At 53.9% G+C, this 24,369-nt stretch overlaps 1 protein-coding gene across 12 annotated transcripts in view; it reads left to right on the forward strand.

Annotated features, from left to right (window-relative positions):
- The window catches only part of HDAC7 (histone deacetylase 7), a 90,690-nt gene that overhangs the window by 38,896 nt on the left and 27,425 nt on the right, over window positions 1-24,369 (forward strand). Inside the window, exon 1 of one of the 12 annotated variants that reach the window (XM_054051438.1) lies at window positions 2,541-2,995. The exons of 4 other annotated variants lie outside the window; for them this stretch is intronic. In XM_054051438.1, the coding sequence (XP_053907413.1) occupies window positions 2,977-2,995 (19 nt within the window). In that variant the 5' untranslated portion in view covers window positions 2,541-2,976. Of the gene's footprint in view, window positions 1-2,540; window positions 2,996-13,894; window positions 14,150-18,677; window positions 18,943-24,322; window positions 24,348-24,369 lie in introns of those variants that run through there. 7 more of the 12 variants (XM_054051446.1, XR_008447403.1, XM_054051440.1 and 4 more) reach the window with 7 other exon arrangements.

The following is a 24,369-nucleotide window of genomic DNA, read 5'->3' on the forward strand; positions in this document are numbered from 1 at the left end:
AGTGGTGACTGTTTCTGCAGAGCACTTGGGTGCAGGAGACTCTGCTTCTCTTGGGGCTCATCTCCTGGCTTCTGCTGAGCTCAGGATCATCCCAGTGTCCTCTTTTCCTTCATCCAAGACTGCACCAACTCCTGGCTGTGGCAGTAGAGGGGTCCCTGAGGGAGGATGTGGAGGTACTGGTGGGCAGACTTTCAGTACAGACCATTTACCTTGAAAACGGCTGTCAGGGAGAGCAAGTGTGAGAGCAGAAGCAGTTCTCCATGGCTCAGGGGTGCCTCAAAGCTAGATGAAACTGCCAGGCCTTGTTGTCAACGGCCTTGTTGTCAGCCTGCTCCATAGCTTTGCTGCTAAGCTCTGCACTGGGGCTCAGAGGGCCTGGATCTTCATGTAGTGGTTTGGGTTGGAAGGGACCTCAAAGCCCATCCAGTCCCACCCCCTGCCATGGGCAGGGACACCTCCCCCTGGATCAGGGGCTCCAAGCCCCATCCAACCTGGCCTGGAACCCCTCCAGGGATGGGGCAGAAACCACTGCTCTGGGCAACCTGGGTCAGGACCTCCCCACCCTCACAGCAAAACATTTCTCCCTAAGGTCTCATCTCAGTCTCCCCTCTCTCAGCTCAAAACCGTTCCCCCTCATCCTCTCCCTGCACTCCCTGATCCAGAGCCCCTCCCCAGCTTTCCTGGAGCCCCTTTCAGTACTGGAAGCTGCTCTAAGGTCTCCCCGGAGCCTTCCCTTCTCCAGGATGAACAACCCCAACTCTCTCAGCCTAGCCTCATGTAGGAGATGCTCCAGCTCCTTGGATCATCCTCATGGCCTCCTCTGGGCTCGCTCCAACAGCTCCATGTCCTTCCTGTGCTGAGGACTCCAGAACTGAACTTGGTGGCACTTCTGCTCCCCAGCCCAGTTGCAGAAAAGAGCTGGAGGTAGCAGCGTCTCAGAAGAGGGGTTCCCCACACAGGGGGACGATCCCTGCTGCGTAGCTGGGGTGGTTGGGTTTTGTCTGGGTCCCTGCTGCCGTGTGTCTGTCACCTGCTGGCACGGGGAGGGCAGAGAGGACAGCAGCGCTGGCTCACGCTGCTGTAATAATTGAACTGCAGCGTTAAGCAAATCTATGGCTTGGGATCTGCATTCAGAGCGCTCAGCCTCTTTGAAACCGTGGTTTAATACAGGCTTGACAGAGGCCTTCATGAGCAATTGCTGTCTGGGTGATGACTGAAATTGGAGGTGCTGTGTTCCCTCGGATGCCCTGTGTAAGTTTTGAAGGATGTTGGAACCTGGAGAGGGACTTTTAACCAGGACGTGTAGTGACAGGACAGGGGGAATGATTTTTGAGTTGAAAGAGAGGAGTTTGAGATGAGAGCTTAGGAAGAAATGTTTTGCTCTGAGGGTAGGGAGGCCCTGGCCCAGGTTGCCCAGAGCAGTGGGGGCTGCCCCATCCCTGGAGGGGTTCCAGGCCAGGTTAGATGGGGCTTGGAGCCCCTGATCCAGTGGGAGGTGTCCCTGCTCATGGCACAGGGTTGGAACTGGATGGACTTCAAGGTCCTTTTCAACCTAAACCATTCTATGATTTCTATGATAAGCAAACGCCCAGCCTGAGAGCCTTTGCCATCTTTCAGATTAAAACCATTCCCCTTCATCCCATCCCTGTGCTTCCTGATTAAATGTCCCTTCCCAGCTTCCCTACAGCCCGTTTTGGTACTGGAAGCTGCTTAAGGTCTCTCCAGAGCCTTCTATTCTCCAGGCTGAACAACCCCAACTCTCTCAGCCAGACCTTGTGTAGAAGGTGCTCCAGCCCTTGGATCATCTCTGTGGTCTCCTCTGGACTTGCTCCAACGGACCCATGTCCTTCTTGTGCTGTAAGGTCTCCCAGCTGCTTTCCAAGAGCTGCAAGTTTCTACTTGACGTTGGAAAGCAAAGACAAGGTTTGGGGTTTCTTTGGTTGCTTTGGTCATGTTGTCTGTCTTTGAGGCTCGGCTTCATCGCAGCAGGAACTCTGGCAGCCCTGCTATGTGAAGGTGCCTGAGCAGGCTGAACTTGTGGCAACGTGCTCTGCTCGATGTGAGCGGCAGAGGTGTGGGCAGGATGGAAGGTGGTTTACTGGGATTCTACTGCATCCCAGATGAGGAGAAGCAGGAGCTCTACTGGGCTGCTGCATGCCAGGGTCTGGCTGTGCAGTTCTTGGTGGGCTCAGCTGGTCCTGAGGATGCTCAGGGCACCACAGGGCTGGTGCTGTGCCAGGGGACAACCTGGTGCTGCAAACACAGACGCCGTGGCTTGGGTTTTGAGGAGGGAGCTGACACAGTGGTGTGGAGGTAGCCTTGGGAATTGGTCACAGCATTTGCTTTGCCTCAAAAGCACACGTGGTGGCTCTACCTTCTTTTACTCGAATCTTTCTTGGTGAGGTGAGAGTTGTTGTGCAGAGTTTCCTCTTTATATCCTCTTATGTCATGCTGCCCCGCCGGCTGAGTACACTCAAAATAGCTGCCAATCCCAGTAGGTTTCACTTCAAGGTCTCTATTCTTAGTCTGCTGGTTAGCTGAGCCAGCCGCGTTACTCAGTAGTCATGAGTTCAAGGACCTACGGGTAAAGACCAGAGAATTTATGCCATGCAGGAGCGGTGTTTGCATTTCAGGGCAGCTTTGAAGGGACAGCTTGGGCAGCGCCCTACCCAGCAGCCTCCAGAAGCGAGCCACATGGATGTGAGGATGAAATAAGAGTTGTCAGGACGTATTGCAGAGGAGGCAGACGGCTCTGGAGACGGGATGAGTCATTACGTGAGAGTTGGTTAAGTTGCCTGCTGCATCTGACCCAGCTCCAGGCAGGATTATCAGATGCCTCTTATGGCTGTACTGATGACCAGATCTGTGCGTGGCAGGGGTGAAGCAGAAGTGAATGTGGGATGCGGAGCGGTGGCTTCCTGGGAGCGGAACTAACTGGATCTTCTCAAAGCGTTGCACCGAGGCTGAAAATCTCTGATGATGTTCAGCCCATTCTGTAAGTGCTTTTCCCATCCCTGCGGACTTTTCTCCTTCCTTGCCTAGGTGTGATTCCTGCCCAGTCAGGTGGGTTGGCTGAAGGTGGATGTGGGAGCATCCTTCTGTACTGTACGTGGAACGTGGTTCATACACAGACCTGAACTGAAGCTCTGATCTGCCTCTGGTGGACATGGCCACCTCTGGGCAGGTTAAGGGCTTTGGCGTTGATTGGCCTCATGCAGAGTCCCAGCTCGTAGCCCCAGGAAAGGAGCAGACAGCATTGATCCTGGTGGCATCAGCAAACACAGGATAGGCTCTTCTGCTCTGGCTGATTCATTGGGAACTTGCCATTTACCCCGTTTACCGACCAGCTCTGGCTCAGATCTGATGAAAGTGCTGCCTAGAGGGATGCTGAGGGACCTCTCGCTGGTCCTTCAGCAGGACTTAGCTGGTTTTAAGAGTGCGTTTTGGGAAGATCTTGTTTTCCAGTCTTCATTTAAATTCCTCTAGCTTTTTCAGACCCCTGTGGAAGCTGCCTGATGCCGGCTCTGCTGGGCTTAGAACGATTCTCACCCAGGAGTGGATCAGGCAGAGCATCCTGAGGTCAGGGCACGGAGCAGGAGAAGCATCCTGCACCTGAGGGATTTACAGCACAGGAGAAATGAGCCTGTCCTGGGGGCAAAAGGTGCTGGTCATGGCTTTTGCTGCGAGGTGGCTGGAGCTCCATACGTGGGGTTGCTGGGGAGTGAGTGCTGTGTGCCAAGTTCGCATCCTGCCTACGCTGCGGGTACCAGTCACGTGCAGACGAGGCCTTTGTCCTGTGCCTGACTGCTTTTTTTAACGTTTATTTTTAGGTGCTTTCTGGCTTCCTCTTCCTCCTGCACTGCGCTGCACTCCCTCTTTCTAACTCCCTCTTCTAGGATTGCTTCTTGACCGATCAGTTCCTCCTTAAACCCATTTTCGCAGTCCTTTGTCTGCACTTGGGAGCTGGCCCAGTTTAACATGAGCAGCTGCTGGCTCCTTCTGGGTAAGCAAGAACAAATAAAGGTTTACACTGAATGAATCATTTGAGCCTTATCTGTCTTTCCAATTGGGGACAGCTGTACGACTGCTGCTGGAGCCTGTCCGGAGGACACGGAGGCTCCTCAGCCAGCAAAGAACTTCTCCCAGCAGTGACCGGTGCTGCCTGGGTTTTTGCTTCTGCTCCGTGTGCAGTTGCAGTGAATCCTCTGTGCCTCTTTGAGCTTTATCCCATGCTTGATTATGAAGCACCACTCTGTCCCTTGTCTTGAAGATGTGCTCCGCGCCACCAGTTTTAGAAGGAGCTGCTGAGGGACCTGGGATTGTTTAGGCTGGAGAAGAGGAGGCTGAGGGGAGACCTCATCTAGAACTACCTAAAAAGAGGTTGTAGTGAGGTGGGTGTTGGTCTCCTCTCCCAAGTAACAAGCGATGGGATGAGAGGAAATGGTCTCAAGTTGTGCCAGAAGGGGGTTAGGCTGAATGTTAGGAAAAATTTCTCGACTGGAAGAGTGTGAAGCACTGGAAGAAGCCCAGGGCAGTGGTGGAGTCTCCATGTATGGAGGGCTCCAAAAGACTTGTAGTTGTGGTACTTTTGGACGTGGTTTAAGTAGGCACAGTGGGGTGTTCATGGTTGGACTGGATGATCTTAGAGGTCTTTTCCAACCTTAATGATTCTATGTTTTTATGATTTGCTATAAGCTTCTGTGGAAGTTCAGCCTTTGGGATGCTTTGAGTGATTTGCTCACTGCGTGGAAATGCTGATGCTGGCTGCAGAGCATCGTGGTGGGCATCCCTTCTTGGTTGGCATCCTTTTGTGGTGGGACCTGCATAGTGGATGAGCTTGGAAGGCAGAAAGGACATGGTGTGTGGAGCACGAGCTGTTCGCATCCCCTATGCTGTCCACAGGGAGTGTCAACACGGCAGGAACCATGGCGTGGCTTTGCTGGTTTAAGAGGCAGGATTTGTAGATAAGTAGCGTTAGTCGGTTTAATAACAGAAATGTGGGAGAAGGGAGGGGAGCAGCAGATAAGCCTTGGGCAGATAAGCCTGAGAAGTTTTCGTCTGGCACTAAGATGGGGAGTTCCACCAGAGCTAATATTTTGCTGAGGTGAACGGGACAGTTTTTCCTCCCCTCCTCCTGTTGTCCTCATCTTCTGGCAGTCTAGATTAAGCTTGGTTTATCCTCTTTATGCAGAGAGGTGCCTTGTCTAACGGTAACAAAGGTCTCGCCAACAGATCTGGTGGTGCTTAGGGGTTTGGAAGAAGTTCTGGCAGCCTTACCCACCCTCCTGCAGCCTTGTCCTTCTCCCAGCTCGTGTCTTCCGCTCATCAGAGCTCATCAGAAGAAGAATCAGGCTTAGGCACATGATACAGTGGTAGCAAACTCCTCGTAGCTTCTTGCAATTTCCCTTTTTTCTTTAAAAGTCCTTCAGAACATCTGTGCCACCAAGCCTGCCTGTCTCTCAGCACTCTCCACGGACCCTGCAGCCTTTGAGGCTGGAGAAACCATTTGCTTGTTGCGATGCTGGGCGCCACCGTGCTCTCAAGAACTGGAGGCATTGGTGGAACTTCCTTTGTTCGTAACCTGCCTTCCCAGTTTGTCTCATCCCATACCCGTGTTGAGACCAAGGGAGGGACGGGGTAGCTTGGATCATGTGAAGCATTGAGCACACATTTCCAAGACACAAGTCTGTCCTTTCCAGCGGGCCAGGCCTTGGGAGGTGAAGATGGCTCTGTCCTTTGCATGACAGCAGGGACAAACCTTGCTGTTGACTCCAGGAGAAGAATTAGGAGATTAAAATGGACCTTGGCTCCTGAGTGCAAGAGCTCTTGGCACTTTGACTCTTGTAGAAGATCTGCAGCTGTCCTGGCTGCTTGGAGCTGGGCTTGTAGCTCCTGTGGAATGTCTTGAGGTTTAAGGAGGATCATGGGTTGTCAGCAAGGTCTTCTGCTGCCTTCTTCCCTAGGGCTCCCTGGAGCTGAGCTTTCTCTGAAGCAGTGATGGCCAAGGCTCTTGGGGTCTTTGGAAGGTGAGTTTAGGGCTAAGATAAGGTCCAGAGTGAGGAGCCAAGCAGCTGCTCGTAATGGTGGCGGAATAAGGTTATGTCATGACAGAAGCAGTTTCCTTAGTTCCACATGAGCTTTTTTTCTTTAAACCTTAATGTATAAACTGCATCTCTTTCATCGCCAGAGCTCGGGAACAACTGCTTGTGCTTATGACCTCAGAGCTCAGGTAGAGCGGGGAGGTGCAGGGCTGTGTATCTTGGGTTGGGAAGAATAACCCAGAGACCCTTTTAACCTTAAATACAGAATTTTGGAGGGGGTCTACGGGATGCTGAGATGGGACAGCTGCGCTGTGGATGGTGAGCTTGGCTATTGTCTGTGTCTTTGTCTGGTGTGGAGGTGACATGTTGAGCTTGGCCAGGAGCAAGAGGGTCTTCTTCCATACTTGGATTTCCAGTGTGGGTTGGGCCAACCCAGGGACTGGGTGGGAGAGGGGCTTTGAAAGGAAGGGAAGGAGGGAAGCCTCATTAGTACAAACAGAGACTGGCTCCTGAGACGTGGGAGGTCTCAGGAGGCAAAAGTCCCTGCTGGATTTCTCTGAGTAGCTCATTGTGTTGGAGGGTGGTTGCATTGCCATGCCTCGTCCATCCCTGGCTGCGCGCCAGATGTGACGGGCGTGCATGGATGCTGAATCCCCCCCATTCCTCATCATCTGGATGCTCTGTAAAGGGAGCAGAAATAATTCACCTGGACTAAATCAGAAGTCTCCTCTTTCTTGCTGCCTTCAAGGCTCTGCCGTCATCAGTAGCCGCTGCCTGGCGTAGGTGAGTGGAGGCAGCGCAGCCCTGCCAAGCCTGTGTGTCTGCAAATGACTAAATCCTGCCTGAAAAGTCAAAGTATGAAAACATTATTTTTTGGGTTTGGCTGAGCCTCGGGGATTGCTGGGTTTGAGCCATCTTGGCTGCCTGGCGGGATAGCAGAGCCGCCCAGCTGGATGCTGCCTGGGGCTCTGCCCACCTTGCAGCTGGAGGGCGGCTGGTGCGGACGTGTCAGGGGGCAGGCGGGGTCCTGGGGTGCGGGGAGGTGCCTGGGGGCTGCTGCTTGGACCAGCAGTGCTCGGATCAGCCTTCCAGCCTCGGATCAACCTTCCAGCCCCGGATCAGCTTGCAAAAATTGTTGTGCCCTTTGGCAAAGCGTGTTGGCAGGAGGGCTGAGGGCGGTGCTGCGTCCGTGAGCCCTCGCAGTTCATAAATAACTGTGGGGGCTGGCGAGCTGGGCCAGTGTCTGGCAGAGGAGCTGGCGTGCCACCCCCTGTGAGAACGCAGCACCTTGCCTGTGTGTTTTAGCTTTCAAACTGGCTTTTCTCTCCCGTGCACTTGCATGGCAGGAGCCTGCGTGCAGTTAGGGTTTCTGTGCACTGCCCTCGTTTGCTTGCTGCGCTGACATCCCGTGAATCTGCCTGCCCGGAGCTGGGTCAGGAACCTCGCTGAACCATGTGGTGGGCCCGTCATCCTGTTGCAACCTGGTCGATTGACTCTGCTGTCAGCTCATAGAGAATATGTGGATATGAGATGGGAGATGCTAATGTTTGGTAGGGTACTGGTCTGGGAAAGGAGAACTCCATGCTAAGGGTCGTAGAATCATGGAATGGTTTGGGTCAGAAGGGACCTTAGAGCCAAGCCTACCAGTTCCATCCCCCTGCCTTGGCAAGGGAGGCTTGGGAGCTACAGGAGCTCAGCAGAGCCTGGGGATGGAACTGAGGAGCCTGTGGTGAGGAAGGTGAGAAGTGGTCACCTTCTCCATGGGGAGAGGAGGCAGGGTGCTAGGGAGGTGGTACTGGCAAGGGGATGCCCAACCTCCATTGCCTAGCTAAGAGGTAGGTGATGTGTTGGGTGTTCCAACACAACTGGCTTGCTCATAGCGTGACCTGAAGGTGGACACTGTCCCTACTGCTCAGAGGCATTGATGGGAAGGGGCCATCCCTTTGTGTCTCATCTTCCTTACGTGCTCTATGGACATGGCTTGCAGGGGCTCCGGCAGCAGACTGTAGGCAGACTGGGATTGCTGCTGGTGGAGGTAGAGGTAGAAGTTAGGGTCTGTATCTGCTCAGTCTGGGTCAAGCAGAGCAGCAGCAGGCCTGTGATGGTACAATGGGTGCTTGTTTGTTCCCTGTGGCTCTTGGTGTCCATTCCCTGTGTCCACAGAAGGAGCCCTCCTCCAAAGAGAAACCTCCATCACTGCTTGCAGGATCTGACAATTCTGAAAGCCTCTGCAGTCTCTGGATGGGGATAAGGGTAGGGTTTGAGGCCAAAAACAGGAGAATTTCCTGCTGCTACAGGTAGAGCCCAGATAATGCTGATGTAGGGCTGTGACTCCCATCTGCAGCCTCCTCGCCTCTTGGGAGAAGCTGATCCAATTCCCAGGTTGCGCCCAGCTTGCCCACATTGGCAGGGTCAGTGTCTTGCTGGATTTCCAGGCAGTTTGTGTGCGTGGATCCCTGATTCTTGGACTTCTACATTCGTGGCAGCACAATTCGCAGGTACGCGGAGCTGCCAGCACACCGCATCCTCCTGCAGTAGGACAGAGCCTGGCAGCCGAGACGCCCCTTCTGCCTGGCCAGGCTCAGTGGTGAGACGCTGGTATGCGAGATGTAAACTCAATACCAAAGTTTAGATTACAGCCCTGTGAAAAACATCAGCTCCCCTAAATGGAGCCCAGATGGTGGCGGAAGCTGTGCAACGCATCGAAGCCGAGGGCCAGGAATTGCAGGAACCGTGTGAGCAAAGGGACCGGGGTTGTGGGGGAGGGAGAGGAAGGGAGGTAGGGTTACAGCTCATGGAGAGGCTGCAAAGGCGGGCAGCTGGTTAACCAGGCTGGTTAATCCACCTCGCTGCCTTCAAAACAACTTTGGACACAGAATGTCTCCCAAGTTGCATCACTGTGGATGTTCCCAAAGCTGAGGTTTCCCACAGCCCGTGGCAGCTGAGCTTGTGGGCCTGAGAGGCTGAGGACTCTTGGGCAGATTAGAGGAGACTGGGCAGATCTAAGACAACAAATATCCAAGCTGTGTTCTCTCTGGGAGCTGTGCCAGGAACGGAGTTTCCCAGCTTCCTCGTTTTGGCAGGTTTCAAGCTGCTGAGCCCAGGGAAAGGGTCGGGTGTGCACAGGGGGAGCCTGGAGATGGAGCCGTGTCTTGGGTAAGAGAAGCGCCAACGCGCACCCCGGCAGCCCGGTGATTGCATGGGCGAGCGCAGGCTGCGGGGAGGCTGAGCGTGACTCAATATCCTGGTGTTGTGAAAAAGGCAAACGTCCCGGGGCAGCGCTGAAAGTGCTGTCTGGGAGGCTCGGAGCCGTCCTTGCCCCCTGCTGTGCTGTGGCTGCTTCTGCTGCAGCTGCTGTGGAGCGATTGAGAAGCGCTGGGAGGACCACAGAGCACAGCTGGTAGGGCTGGACCCCTGTTAAGCCAAGCAGTGCTGATGTGTGCACAGGAGACTGAGGTGAAGGTCTCAAATGATGCTGTGGTGATGTGAGAGCAAGTTATTCCCTACCCATCACGATCATAGAATCATGGAATGGTTTGGGTTGGAAGGGACCTTAAAGATCACCCAGTTCCATCTCCTCTGTCATGGACAGAGACACTCCCACTGGATCAGGGGGCTCAAAGCCTCATCCAGCCTGGCTGAACGCCTCCAGGGATGAGGATTTCTCTGATGGCCTTGGACTTGAAGCAGGCAGACCTCCTCCCTGGGCCAGGACAGGTCCAGTGGTGAGGACAGGAGGTTTCTCTGCAGGATTTGCCCATATTAGGTGAACGTTAGGAATGGCTGAGTTATTGTCCCCTCTATGAAACGGAGAGCTGGGGTGAGATGGTAAGAGAGGAGGTGTTTACTTAGAAACTGAGGCTCATCCTGAGGTTCTTCCATCAAGAGAAGTCATGGGGAGATCCCAAATACATCCTTATGGGATCAGTACTCCTCTGTTAGGAGCCCACCATCCCACCATCCTCCCCGCTCTGCTCTTTGCACCTCTCCCGCCCTTCCTTTCCTTGTAAGAGCTGCTGCATTTTTCAGTGCTACCTGCTTGCGCAGTAAAAAGGGGGACTGGGACTGCACTGGGGAGAGGAGCAAGATCTCTCCTGTGAGCCTCAGCACCACTGCAGGCAGCCAAGGAGCTGAGGCCGGTGTGGGTCCCAAGCTGTGGGGCCCGCGGGTAAGCTCAGCCGAGCGGCATTTGCCTCGGAGGAAAGCCCACATCCCTCAAGATAAGAGTGAGTGCAGAAGCAACACACCCCTTTCCTCGGAGATAAGTTTGTGTGCAGGCGCAGCCTGGGGATAAGCACCCAGGAAGGCAACTCGTGCACCTGTATGGACACAGAGCGCCTGCAAACACCACACGGCTGCGTGCCCGTCCCACCAGGGTTGCACAGCTGAGCCAGGAGGGAGTTTGACGCTTGCCAGACCCACATCAGACCTGGTTTCGTGCTAGAAAATCCCATGTAGGGCTGTGTGGCACCCCAAAATCTGGGGATGCTCAAGGAGAAAGACAAGGCAGAGTTTGGTGTCAATGGCGGGTTGAGTGGGCTGCAGCTTCCGAAGATACTCAGAGCATCTTTCTGCGTGGAACCCAACATGCCGTTACACCCCAGGGCTTTGCATGCATGGAGGATGCTGTCATCTTTCGGCTAGGAATTCACTTTTCCAGTAGCTCTCAGGTAGCCTTGAGAACCTTAAAACATTCCTTTAAATTGTGGGAAGGGGTTTGTTCGACTCCTGGTGTCTCAGAGAAATTCTGAAGTTGTTGTAAATGAAGCCGTCGCTGGTGTGGCCTTGCTGCAGTGAGAATGCTTTGTCAGGGGGGTTCAACGTGTATTTTGGGGACCCTGCTTTCTGACCTCTCTAAAGGGAGCTGAACCGGTTGTCTGAGTTCTGCTTTGATTCGACGGAGAGCAGGGACATGGTGGATTCCTCTACGCTTTGGACACATTTGAGGCTTAGCTTGACAGGGTGCTGGAGCTTCTCATTTCATAGACTCGTAGAATGGTTTGGTTTGGAAGGGACCTCAAAGGTCATCTAATTCCAACCCATTTAAACTATGTATTATCTGAAAGGTTGGACCAGCTGATCCTTGGTCCTTTCCAACCTGGCATTCTGTGCTTCGGATCCTTGCAGCCAGCAGAGCTGCTGCTCGTTGCTTGGGAGCAGCGTGCATTGGGTCAAACTGCCCAGGTCTTGTGTGTGTGCAGTGATAGCATTTCTGAGCCTGAACTGCATGCTGCCACGCTCTGGACCGTCGTGAGAGCTGCCAGGGCAGACAAATCGTGGTTTGGGATGTCCACGGTGGGATTATTGTAGTGTCTCTGCAGCCAGCTCAGACATCTGCACTGGAATGTCAACTCTGGTGGATGAATCCCAGCTGGAGCTGGTGGAGCTGGAGCTGACCCTGCCGTCACACTCCAGAGTTTTATCTTTCAGGACTGACTGGGAAATAGTTAGGACACCATCATGGATGTCCCAGGTAAGGGGGATCTGGGGAGATCTAGTGATGGTCAGTTTTTCATGTGCTGTCTGCAGGCATCTCTCATATCCTGTGGGGGCCATTTCTTCCCCCCAACTTGTCATGCTAACTGAGGGAGCGGCTCTGGAGACAATTTGGTTGCACCATGCGGCTACTCTGATTAAAGAAATCCCCAACATAAGAAGGATATTGAACTGTTGGAACAGGTCTGGAGGAGGTTATGAGGATGATCAGAGGACTGGAGCACCTCTGCTAGGAGGACATGCTGAGAGAGTTGGAGTTGTTCAGCCTGAAGAATAGAAGGCTCCGGGGAGACTTTGAGCAGCTTCCAGTACTGAAAGGGGCTCCTGGAAAGCTGAGGAGGCACTTTTTACATAGATTCATTAGGGTTGGAAGAGACCTCTAAGATTGTCAAGTTTTCCTTGTCCTGTCACTGGCAACCAGGGAGAAGAGACCAACCCCTAGCTCGCTACAAGCTCCTTTTAGGTAGTTGTAGAGAGTGACAAGGTCTCAGAGATGGGTCATCAAGTGGGAGTAAGGAGATGTCATCACCTCTGCAGCTGATGACTCTTTGAAAGATCTTAATGCCGTGACCAACACTGTGCTATCGACTTCTGGAAGGGCAGTGACTCAATGGAAAAGGCTCAAAACCAAAGAAAGTAGGATCTGCCTTGCAGGGAGAGGTAATGATGATGCTTAGGCTGGTTCTGTTGGTAAAGGCGTCTCAAGGCATCAGCTCCTTTGGCTGATGGACCGTAACGATGATGTGTTGGAGGCAGAGGTTAGCTTGTGTTTTCTGCATTGGCCCTGTCCATCTCATGTGAACAATCCTAGCAACGCCACATCTGATCTCTTCTTGTGTCAAATCATGGCAGAAGGGCGTTCCTGGAGAGATGTCTGGAGTCTGCTCCTTTCCTTGCTAACAATCTAGCAGTCTTGTTTGCAGTTCCTGTCAGTTTTCTTGGCTGCCTTCCTTGTTTGTGTTTGGAGGTGTGGATTTGTAACAGTGACGATGACAAACCCTTGAAAGATCTGTCAAAATCAAGGAATTGGGAGGAATTTTGTTTTCTTTTCCTTGGTGGGACTTTGCTGTTGGGGTTAGATGTCTGGTTGGGTCTAGCTTACTCATGAATAACTGTGCTGGTTGGGTGGAGGTTCACTCTTTCTTCTGCAGGAGCCCAGAGGCCCGGTGATGGCCTCTGACAGCGATGGGAGCAAGTGATAGCGCTTAGCTGCTTCCCTGCTGGAGAGGCTGGGATGCTGGCATGGAGAGGCCGTTTCACACCACGCGGACATGTCTGGGACAATATGCCAAGTGAGCAAAGAAGGTGGAGGGTGTGTCTGAGGAGAAGCCTGGGAGGAGTGCAGGGTGTAGGATAGGGTGCTGGCACATCTGGGGACGGGACAGGGAAACCTGCAGAAGGATTTGTGGGATAGGCATGGTTTGAGCTTGGGTGTGTGCTGATCTGCACAAATCTGCGTGTCCTCCCTTCTGCTCTCATATCTTCTGGCTTGGAGCAAGAGGCCTCCCAACAGTGCTGCCTGTTGGAGGAGATCCTTACAAAACCACATGGCTTTCCCTCTCTGTCCATGCGACTTCCATGTTCACCTCCTTGCAGCAGCCCTTGGCTGTTCCTGACCCTGGGAAGGACAGAGACTTTGCCAGAGCTCCCCCACCTGATACCCACAGCCCAGTTCAGAAGAGAGGTTTCCAGTTGCGTGCCTCTGGTTGATCTTCTGATGTTACGTAGCATTAGCATACATCTCTCCCAGTTGGAGAGATAGGGATACCTCAAATAAAGGTCTCGCAGCAGGCTCTGGGGTGAGCAAAGCTCCTGAAGTGGCATCTCATTACAAAACCTAGTGAGTGTATTTTTTCAGAATATCTAAATTAAAGGCAGAAAGGCTGTGACTTTGGTGACTTTTAGGGCTGGGTTTGGTCATGGGTGAAGGGTTTCCAGCAGATTTGAGTTTTAGGAAGCCAGCAGGGTGAGGAAAGGTTGTTCAGCCTGGAGAAGAGAAGGCTCCAGGGAGACCGTAGAGCAGCTTCCAGTATGGAAAGGGGCTCCAGGAAATCTGTGCAGGGGCTCTTGATCAGAGAATGCAGGAAGAGGACGAGGTGGGGAGGCCTTGGCCCAAGTTGCTCAGAGCAGTGGTGGCTGTCCCATCCCTGGAGGGGTTCCAGGCCAGGTTGGATGGAGCTCGGAGCCCCTGATGTGGTGGGAGGTGTCCCTACCCTTGCAGAGGTGGGACTGGCTGGGCTTTGAGGTCCCTCCCAACCCAACCCATTCCACAATTCTATTCTATGTGCACAGAGTCACAGCAGGACCTCGCAGAGGAGCCGCTCGCTGATCTATAGAGCTGCAGTGCTGCCTCTGCTCAGCGGGTTGCCATCCCTGGGGAGCTGATGCCTTGCAGCAGGGGACCCTCATGACCCCTCCTGTTGTCCCACCTCTTGCCATCGGCAGAGGAGGCTGCAGACCCCGTCAGGAGCCACGCAGTGCTGCTAAAGGAGGTCGATGGAAGAAAACTTTAGGCTCTCCCTCTCCAGCGCCGGCTGGGAGCGTGAGGAATCCTTGCAGCAGCAGCAACAGCTCCCTGGTGACGCAAGCACCGGCACAGCAGCCCTGTCGGGGTGAGATACAAGCTCTCTTCCCACCACTCGCACACCAGGGGAGAGGGGGTGAGCTACAGCAACAAAAATGCGCCCTTCCACTTGGGTGACTGCTCCCACTTTGAGATGAAAACATTTGTTCCTGAAATTGGAGTCGTTCCTGGGATTGCAACACCCAGGCTGTGTTTCTAATTAGTCTGCTGAAGTCGTCATGCATTTCCAAGCGCCTTGGCTCAGCAGAGAGAAATCTGGCATCGCCTTCGTCTTGGGATGCCAACTGGGATGTGCATGGTATTAAATGAGGAGAAAACGGTCCCAGCAGGCTGGGCCACCAGCAACCTGGCATGGAATGGCAAAGGGACACTGGGCAGCACCAGTACAGGCAGCGATGGATGTTTTATGGGGCAAAGCAGCCTCCTCTGGGAATGGAAATGCTTGAAATAGTTGTTGAATCACTGTTGGGTTTTTCCTGACTGGTTTCCTTCTGTTTCTGGGTGTGTGTTTTGTTTTGGGGAGGAGAGGAGTGGAGGGAGTCGTGCTTGGTTTATTCCCTGTGTCTGCAGGGTTGTGTTTACAGCCCTCTGCTGCCTTTGTTCTGAGGAGAGGGAGATGTTGGCTGTGTATTGGGGATCATGGTGTGACCTCTCAATCTGGTGAGGCCAGCAAAGGCTGGAAGCTGGTGGCTCTTTCACTTTGGAGTTGAGCGGTCCCTCAAGCAATGCCCGCAGGCTGCATGTAGGTCAGAGTCTGGGTGCCTGTGGGGTAGTGGGTCCTAGTGGTGTTTCTCCATGTTGGGCACCTCTCTGGAGAGGCATTGGAAGGACAGACAGCCCCTTATCATAGAATTATAGAATGATTTGTGTTGGAAGGGACCTCAAAGCCCATCCAGTTCCACCTCTGCCGTGGGCAGGGACACCTCCCACTGGATCAGGGGCTCCAAGCCCCATCCAACCTGGCCTGGAACCCCTCCAGGGATGGGGCAGCCACCACTGCTGTGGGCAACCTCTGCCAGAGCCTACTCACGCTCATCATGAAGATTTTTTTCCTAATGTCTGATGAAAGTCTTCCTACTCCCAATTTAAAGCCATTCCCCTTTTTTCTGTCTCTTTAGGCCCTTGTAAAATGTCCCTCCCAGCTTTCCTGGAGCCCCTTTCAGCACTGGAGGCTGCTGTAAGGTCTCCTCAGAGCCTTCTCTTCTCCAGGCTGAACAACCCCAACTCTCTTAGCCTGTCCTCCTAACAGAGGTGCTCCAGCCCTCGGATCATCTTCATGGCCTCCTCTGGACCCATTCCAACAGTTCCTCTGCTGAAAGGGCAGACATCCCTTTGCCAGTGGGGTTTATTTTCTCTCCTAGGGTTGTTTTTGCAGAAGCCAGGGTTCCCGCCTGGAGCTGGACACGACCCGACACATTCCTCTCATCTCCCGTGTGATTTTTTGAGAAATGAAGTTGGATCAGGAGCTCGGTCCCAGCTGGGTGGGAGCAGCCCAGCACGTTAGCACAAACACTCATGGAAAGGCCGAGCTTGCGTACAAATCGACCCTTTCCAAGAATAAGGTTCAGGCTGAGCCTCCCCTCCTCCTGGAGGCAGCAGGGATGAGGGACAGGAGTGGGGAAGTGGGGCTGGGGAAGCTCAGCGGGTCTCCTGCCACCACAACCACTGGTGGCTCCTCTCATTGGAGGGAACCATTGAAACTGCTTTGGCCAAAGGAGCCTGCAAACCGCTTTGACCTGTTGAGAACCGGAGCGTGGATGGAGATTCCAGCTGCCTCCATCTCTCTGTGGTGCAGAACTCCTAGCGCTATGCCGGAGGGCCAGTGTTACCCACCCCTGGACTTGGCATTGGTGAGGCTGCAGCTCAAATACTGGATTCTGTTTTGGGCCCTTTGTTACAAGAAAAGACATTGATTGAGGTGCTGGAGCACATCAAGAGAAGAGCAATGAAGCTGGTGAAGGGGCTGGAGAACAAGTCTTACAAGGAGCAGCTGAGGGAATGGGGTTTATCCTAGAGAAAAGGGAGACCTCATCACTGTCTACAACTGCCTGAAAAGAGGTTGTAGAGAGGTTGGTGTTGGTCTCTTCTCCCAAGTGATAGGTAATAGGATGGGGAGGATTGGCCTCAAGTTGCACAGGCTGAGATAGGACATCAGGAAAAATTTCTTCACCAAAACGGCTCTCGGGCACTGGCAGAGGCTGCCCAGGGAGGTGGTTGAGTCCCCATCCTGGAGGGATTTAAAAGATGGGCGGATGAAGTGCCTGGGGATATGATTTAATAAGTGGACAGGTACGGTTGGGCTGGATGATCTCAAAGTCTTTTCCAACCTAGTGATTCTATGATTCCTGCAGGAAAGCTTCATTTGAAGCTGGAAAGTGTTAAGCAAGGTTGGTGACAACACCACTCCCAAACTGGATCGCTCTTGCGTTCCCATCTGCGAGGGCAGCATCGGGGCAGCGTGTTCTTCTCGGGGGGAGTGGCGTGTGAGGCTGTGCACCCCACACCGGGGCCAGCACGGGCAGGCAGCCGGCAGCAGATGCATAAAAGCCTGAAACCATCTCCCCAGAGAAGTGAAGCAAGGAGGGGGAAGCAAATTTCCCCCTGGTGTTTAATGCCACAGTGCGTCAATATAACGACTGCTCTTAAGGATGTTGTGCTAACTTCCCAAGTTATTTGCTCCAGAAATAGAGCTTTCCTACGTGTCCCGGTTGGAATGGTCTCTGCTGCATAGATTTTTAGCAGCGAGGATGTAATCTTTCCATATTTGCTTGCAGGACGATGATGCTTTCTATTTTTAACACATCAGCGAGGGAAAAATGCACTTGGGAATCTTCAGGGAGAAAAGCGGCTCTGCTTGTAGTGTTGCCTGCACAGCCAGGATTTGGGAGGGCTGGTGGGAGCTCCAGCTCCAGGAATCCTTGGCCCCACTTTTCAGCAGGTATGGAGAGGTCAGCCTGCCCAAGGTTCAGTTCCCGGATCCCATGGGCTCAGCCAGAGCCTTTGCTCTGGGGGCACAGGGCTGGGTGGTGGTGGGGAGGAGCAGGGACGTATGGCACCGTCTGTCCTTCTCTTCCTCCTCTTTCGCTTCCAGCTGTGGCCCTTTGAGGCCGTGGGGAGCGGTCAAGGGTCCGGCTGTGGTGCTGGCTGTGATGCTCGTTTGAGTGGTGCCAGTCCTGAAATCCCAACTCAGAATCTAAAAACATCTCGAGTCTTTTCTATACATGGAATCCTGGAATGGTTTGTGTTGGAAGGGACCTCAAAGCTCATCCAGTTCCACCCCCTGCCATGGGCAGGGACACCTCCCACTGGATCAGGGGCTCCAAGCCCCATCCAACCTGGCCTGGAACCCCTCCAGGGATGGGGCAGCCCCCACTGCTCTGGGCAACCTGGGCCAGGGCATCAACATCCTCCCAGGAAAACATTTCTTCCTAAGATCTCATCTCAATCTCCCCTCTTTCAGCTGAAAACCATTCCCTCTCATCCTCTCCCTGCAATCCCTGATCCAGAGCCCCTCCCCAGTTTTCCTGGAGCTCCTTTCAGTCCTGCTCTATGGTCTCCGTAGAGCCTTCTCTTCTCCAGGCTGAACAACCCTTTCGTATGAAGAGCAGTTTCTTTCACCACCTTGACCATGAAAAGGGCTGCACGCGATAACCTACAAACTACCCGAAACAGGAGGTGAATAACAAAACTGGCACTGAGGCGCAATCCCAAGGTTGGGGACTGATTCATAACTGAGCCTTCAGGTCCTTCTGCCACCTCCCTCCGCTCAAGCTGCTGTCAGCAGCCAGCCTCCGGCAGGACGGGCTTGCGTTCGTCCTTGCTGGCTTTTCCGGCTGCTGACGTGTGTGCTGAAGGAGCCTGAACATGTGCACCTCCCATTTGGAGGAGAAAATAGGAATTTAGGGTGGAACTTGCTCCCTGGGGACTTTGTTTCGCCCTTAGGGCTGGGTCCAGAGAAATTGTCTTCTGCTGTATTTGGTTTTTTTTTTTGTCCTGCAGTGGAAAATCCCACCGGTCTCAGGAGTGGATTTGATCATGGTGTTTGTCACTCCTGGTTTCCAGCCCCTCTATGGGATCATGCATGCAGAGCTCACCGCGTTTCCACCCCAGCTGCTGGATCCGCTTTAGCCCTGAGCCCTGGCTGCTGTGCCTGGGGATGGGGCAGCAGCTTCACATTTCAGGGCTGATTCCTTGGACTAAAGAGGTAATTTGGGTTTTGCCATCCTGGCTGTGCAGTTGCCAGGGAGACAATGGCAGGAAGCTGGGAGCCACGCACAGCTCCTTGCTGCTGGCCAGGCACCGCATCCTCGCCGAGCCGAAGCTGCCTCCGCCACCACTCCTCCCTTGCTATTTCCATCGCATTGTCCGGAGGAGAGGAAGGATGTTTCCAGCCTTCTTCCTTTTTGCCTCAAAGGGATGTGGGGTGGGTGGAGAGGGGAGAGGATTCTTCTCGCTGGCGGTTGCGCAGTAGGCACAATTACAGTGTTCTGAAGCTCTGTCCTGCTCCGCCCAGGTCAAGGAGCTGATGTGTCTTGGCCTGAGACATCCCCGAGGTCTCCCCTGCTCTGTACAGTCTTGGCAGTGGAGATGCATCTCGTCCTGTGTCCCTGCTGGCAACCAGTGGGCTCAGGCACGTCCTCCTGTGCAAGGCGGGGGCTTGGAGCTCCATCGGAGGAGCCGCTTCTGCAACGTGGCTTTTAGCGGACACGCAGATGTGGCCAGACTCATGATGCTCAGCAATGCCAGGAGAGATGCTGCTGCCTTCATATTCCTTATTCTCAGCAGTGGAGTGAGGTTGCCGTGAGGTTGCTGGTGCTCAGCGTAAGTTATTTTGGGAAGGCAGAGTGGGATCCTAATGTTATAAATGCCCTGAGCACCTGTCGTGGCAGGCATGCGCGTGTGGAGGTGTCGTGGTGGACACATGTATGTGGAAGTGTCGTGATGGGGATGTGTGTGTTGAGGTGTTGTGGTAGGGACGTGCCTATGGAGGCATCATAGGGGGGACGTGCACGCAGAGTTGTCGTGGTGGGGATGTGTCTGTGGAGATGTCACAGTGGGGATGGTTTCAGGTGCCTCTGAAAGCATTAGAAGAACTGTATGCTGAGGGAAGGTCTTCTCTTGCTTTGTGATGGGGAAATATGGCCAGGAAAGGGGGTTCTGGCTTTTTGGGGGATGATTTTAGTTCTTTACCTTGTGGACAGGGCTCTGATGATGACGAAGAAATGCTGCCAAGTCCTTCCTGTGTTTTTGCATAGCTCCAGCTGCTGTGGCCATGCAAAGTTGATGCTCCTCACTGCGGTGGAGGACTCTGCATTCCCACATGCCAGGAAGTGAAAGCAGAGTTAATTAAGATGGGAAATGATCATAATTTGCTCTGGCTAAATGTCTTCCGCACCAGTAAACCCCAAACAGTTGATGCAAAGATCTTGGTCAGAGTGTGGCTGCACCTCTCCCATAGCTTTGGAGGCGGAGAAATCGCCCGTGACACATTGCAGGGTTTGACTCTATGGGAGAGTTCTACCAGTTTTACTGGGGTGATTGGTGCTTCTTGATAGCGGCCAAACTGGGAAAGGTCCATCTCTTACCGAACTGGATCCCAGATGAGCTGGGATCACCCTGGGACAGCCAGAAGAGTCCAAATTCCAATCTCACATGTGCTGGCGTTGAGTCCGGGCTGGAACAGCCCCAGGATACAGGAGCACTGCTGTTTTTTCCATAGAGAAGAAACCTTTAAGGATCCCTTTTGGCTTTTTCGCTTTCCTTGTCCCAAAGTGGATAAAGACCCAGCATGGCTGTTTTGTCCTCCTGAAAAAGCAAGTCCCCCCTTATTCTCAGGGACGTGCCCTGTTTTGTAGCCACCAAACCTTTCTGACAAAGCCCATGGTGGGCGCCAGCCCAGAGAACCTGCCAGGAAGACCGGGAGCTCGCAGATTTTGTTGCTGACGGGAGGAGTCTGGCAGTGCCAGGGTGATGGAGCAATTCCTTGGCGACCGTCAGAGCCAGCTCTTTGCATGAGCAAAGAATGTGAATGATCTGCAGGCTTGTGAAAGTACTGTTCGTCCCGGTGGGTTGGGGTGATGACCTCACTTGCATGTCCTTGGCGGATTAAGCCTTCCCAATGCTTTTGGCCACGCGTGTCCCGTCGCGTGTGTTGGCGTTGACCGCCCAGCGGTGGGGTTGGGGGAAGAGGTGGTGTGGAAGGAGGAGGAGACGCACGATTCAGTTATCTCCTTCCTCCTCTGTCTTTTTGTGATTAGAGGGAGATTCAGAGCATGGAGAAGGCAGCTGAAAAGCAAATCTTTTGTAAACCGGCTTAGAAATGATGCTGGAGGAGCTGATGCGAGAAAATTGCACTTTAGGCTGGGGCAGTTGTTTTTCCCCATTTTATTAAAACATCAGCAAGTTCAGGTGTAACCTTGATTATGGTCCAGCATCTTATTGTGTGCTCCTGTTTGCACCGCAGAGGGGGTCTTGTGTCGGGCTCTGGCAGCACCTGCAGCAAAAAGAGCTGATGTGGGCATGTATGGGAGCAGGAGGAGTGCTGACATCGTGGGCCAGTCTTCCCTTCCTTGCCAAAGACCTCAGTGTTTCATAGAATTATAGAATCATGGAATGATTTGGGTTGGAAGGGACCTCAAAGCCTATCCAGTCCCACCCCCTGCCATGGGCAGGGACACCTCCCACTGGATCAGGGGCTCCAAGCCCCATCCAACCTGGCCTTGAACCCCTCCAGGGATGGGGCAGCCCCCACTGCTCTGGGCACCCTGGGCCAGCGCCTCCCCACCCTCACAGCAAAACATTTCTCCCTAAGATTTCATCTCCATCTCCCTTCTTTCAGCAAAAAACCATTCCCTCTCAACCCATCTCTGCCCTCCCTGGCTTCCCTCACAGCAAAACATCTCTTCCTAAGATCTTCAGGTCCTCCTCAGGCCTGCTTAACCTGGATTTGTGCTTGGGATTGCCCCAACCCAGGTGCAGGACCTTCCACCTGCTGCTGCGTGGGGCCAGGGTGCCGGCACCTGCCTGAGCCCACGCAAACCTCCCTGTTTATTTTGTCTAAAAGCAATATCCCCCAAAGCAGGGTGTGGCAGGGGTTGGGGGTGGGAAATACCCACTCTGGCTTAATTGCATTTAATGAGGCTGATGGGGCTGACTGCCAGCAAGCCAAGGGCTTTGCCAAGGTTTGTACTTGCCCGTGAGAACGGTGAGGGTGTGGTGCGTGGCCGCGCCTGGCTTTGCAACCGCCAGGAGAAAAGATCTGAGAGGTCCCGCCAGCCTTTGCCATGGTCACTGCGCCATTCGCCCGGTGCTGTGAGCCCAGCCCACGTTGCAGGGCTGAGCTCTGTGGGTGCTTTCACGCCTGAGGGGCTTGCAGGAACACGATGACATCCATAGGTGAGTGTGCCAGGCCCTTGCAGACATTGCAGAGCACCTTTGTGGTTGGACTTGATGGTCTTGGAGGTCTTTTCCAACCTTAATGATTCTAGGATCCCCTAAGATGGATTTGTATTAGCTGCGCCGTGAGCATCGTTTCATCTTTTAAGAAGAATTTCATCAACCACGAGAGTGGTGAGACATAGGAACAGGTTGCCCAGGGAAGTTGTGGCTGCCCCATCCTGGAGGTGTTCAAGGTCAGGTTGGATGGGCCTTGGGCAGCCTGAGCCCGTGGGATGTCCCTGCCCATGGCCAGGATTGGAACTAGGTGATCTTTAAGGTCCCTTCCAACCCTAACTATTCTATGATTCTATGATTCTATGATTCTATGATTCTGTGAGCTGGAGCTGGGTCCAGCTCAGCTCCACAGCGTCCACCCAGCCACGTTGCTTGTTTGATCATCAAATGAGTTTTAGGGTCAGGGATGGAGACGTGGTTTTGTTGAGTTGAGATCAAGTCTGATTTTGAGAGGTGCCGAAGGCTGAGATCCCACCATGTGCACCCCTTCCTCAGTGTCTGAGCTTAACACTGACACGCTGGGCTCCCCCAGGGGTTGCTTGGTTTATTTATTTCCCTTTCCCCTTCCCGTGCTCAGTGGCCGGATTACCTCTGCTTTCTGGGTTAAAACACCCTGGGCAGTGTTGCTCGATGAGTGTGGAGCACACGCACTCCACCACACCCTCCGTCCCTGCCAGGCGCTGTGGCTGCCTCAGGGCCCCTGTGTTCTGCGCCCATCACCGTTGTCTTGTAGCTTTTCCAGCCCGGGTGGCATTCTCTGGCTTCAGCATCGTGGATCTCTTCCCAGCATCTCCCCCAGCGCTAACCCAACTTTACCCTTGGCAGAAGGGCTTCTTGGATCCAGGCATGTTTCAGCCTCCTCTGCGTTAAGGATTTGATGCCTTCCATTTCCCAGCTGCACAGATGCCAACTTTGAGCCAAAGGCTGTGCTTCCTTAGCTTTTACGTGAGCAATCAGGTACGGAGGCAGCGTCAGGCAGCCCCGCAGTGAAGGACGTCAGAAGGGTGTTTGGGCAGGAAACTGAAAATGTTGCAGCTTCCTTCCTCCGACAGAAATAGCTCTTGCCCTAAAACCCGAGTCTCCGCTCTGTGTGCTCATACTACCTTGAGGGGATGCTGAGATGAGGTGGGGACCACCACGTGCTGACCCCTGGCCTCAAAGGGCAAAGCTGGGTCTCCCCAGCTGGGTCTGAAAGGCTCCTTGCTCAAACACCTGATGGTCAGCACTGGAGCTGACTGAAGCCAAGCTTAGAGTGAGCTCTAGTTGTGCCCTTGCTGACGGTGGTTGAACAGTTGATCCGCACGGGGAATTCCCTTTGTGCCTCTTCCCCTGGGATGCATCTTATTCCCATAGAGCTGAGGCTGCTGGGGTTTCTCCCAGCTCCTTGTTCTCGTGCTTTTTTTGCATTCTACTGGGCCTGGGTTTTTATAATTTCTCTTTTCATGACTGAATCTGCCTTCCAGCCCAGCCTTGGACCTTGGCCAGCGTTTGCCAAAGGGATTTCCTTCTCCGTGGCACGCAGAGAGGCTCCAATTAATGGGCAGGTCCCCTTGAGTAGGCACTTGCTGAGAGTGGGTATTGCGGGAGCCCAGGCTTTTTGTCTCAGCATTTCCAGATCAAGGAGAGACACCGCTTCAGAGCCCTGAGCCCTTCCCTGGGGGGTTGTGACTCAAGCTGGGCTCTTGCTGGGTTGCACACACCGATTAAAACGTAAATATGTAGGCTGAGCTGGTGACAGCAGCCCCCGCGCAGCGGTGCTTCGTTGCAGGCGGCACAAGGGGTGTAAGGCTGAGCCAAGTGGATGGAGGTTTTGCTCCATGGTGGGATGCTCCGAACAGCTGCTTTGTTCGTGCAGGGGGTGACAATGGAGAGGACCCCTCTGCAGCGGCGCCCGGATGGGCAGAGGGCAGCAGCGCGGTGCAGGGCAGAGGTGCTGCCGAGCCCATCGCTGTGCTGTCCAAACCTGTTGGGAACTCTCTCCTCCTCTTATGCAAACGGCTTGTAATTGAGGAGAGGTTCGTATAATCGTTTGATCTCTCCTCTGCTTCCCTTGGCACAGAGGCCACATCCTCTTTTGCTGATGTAATAAAACCCGGAGCGGGAAGACGAGGCATCCTGCACCGAGAGGGTGCTTGCTCGCTTCCTGGGAGCGCTTGACTGCGTCTGCGGAGCTCCCGCATGGCTCTGCCTCTGTTGGCATCTACCTGCTTGGAAAACAGAGACCTGGAGGAGATGATCTTGTCAGGACTGGTGCCAAAACCTCTCTCCAAGGAAGACCTGTGTTGGCTGTAGGCAGGGAGATGATGCTGGGGCTCTAGAATGGGCTGGTGCCTCTTGCTGGAAGCCTGATTGAAAGAGAAGATGGGGCTGTTGGGAGACACTGCGCTGTTCCAGTTCAGGCAGAGCTGGGGTATTTGCTTGCCTGGAGATGCTGCCTGTCATCTACATTCATCTTTGTCTGCAGGCCTTGGCCATATTTAAGGTTTCAGGAGCGCACCACGAACCTGCACCCCTTCTCCAGCTGCTCCTGGAGCTGTGTTGGCGAGGAGAGGACATGGGCAGTGAAGATGCCTAGCAGCTCTCCACGGGGGGTATTTTGCAGGACAGGAGGAACAGTGGAGCTTGGCTGTGGAGGAGAGCTTTGGGAGAGGACCAGGAGGAACAGCACTGCCTCTCCACCACGTGATTCGGGAGAGCACGGCGCGCGGGGCTGCGCCAGTGGCCATTCTGAAGTAAGGAATAGCCAGAAGACCCCATCTGGGCTGTGCAACCAGGTGAGGGTAGTTGGAAGGGAAG

Source organism: Cuculus canorus, chromosome 29, assembly GCF_017976375.1.
Source record: "Cuculus canorus isolate bCucCan1 chromosome 29, bCucCan1.pri, whole genome shotgun sequence".
In the NCBI taxonomy this organism is placed as follows: domain Eukaryota; kingdom Metazoa; phylum Chordata; class Aves; order Cuculiformes; family Cuculidae; genus Cuculus; species Cuculus canorus.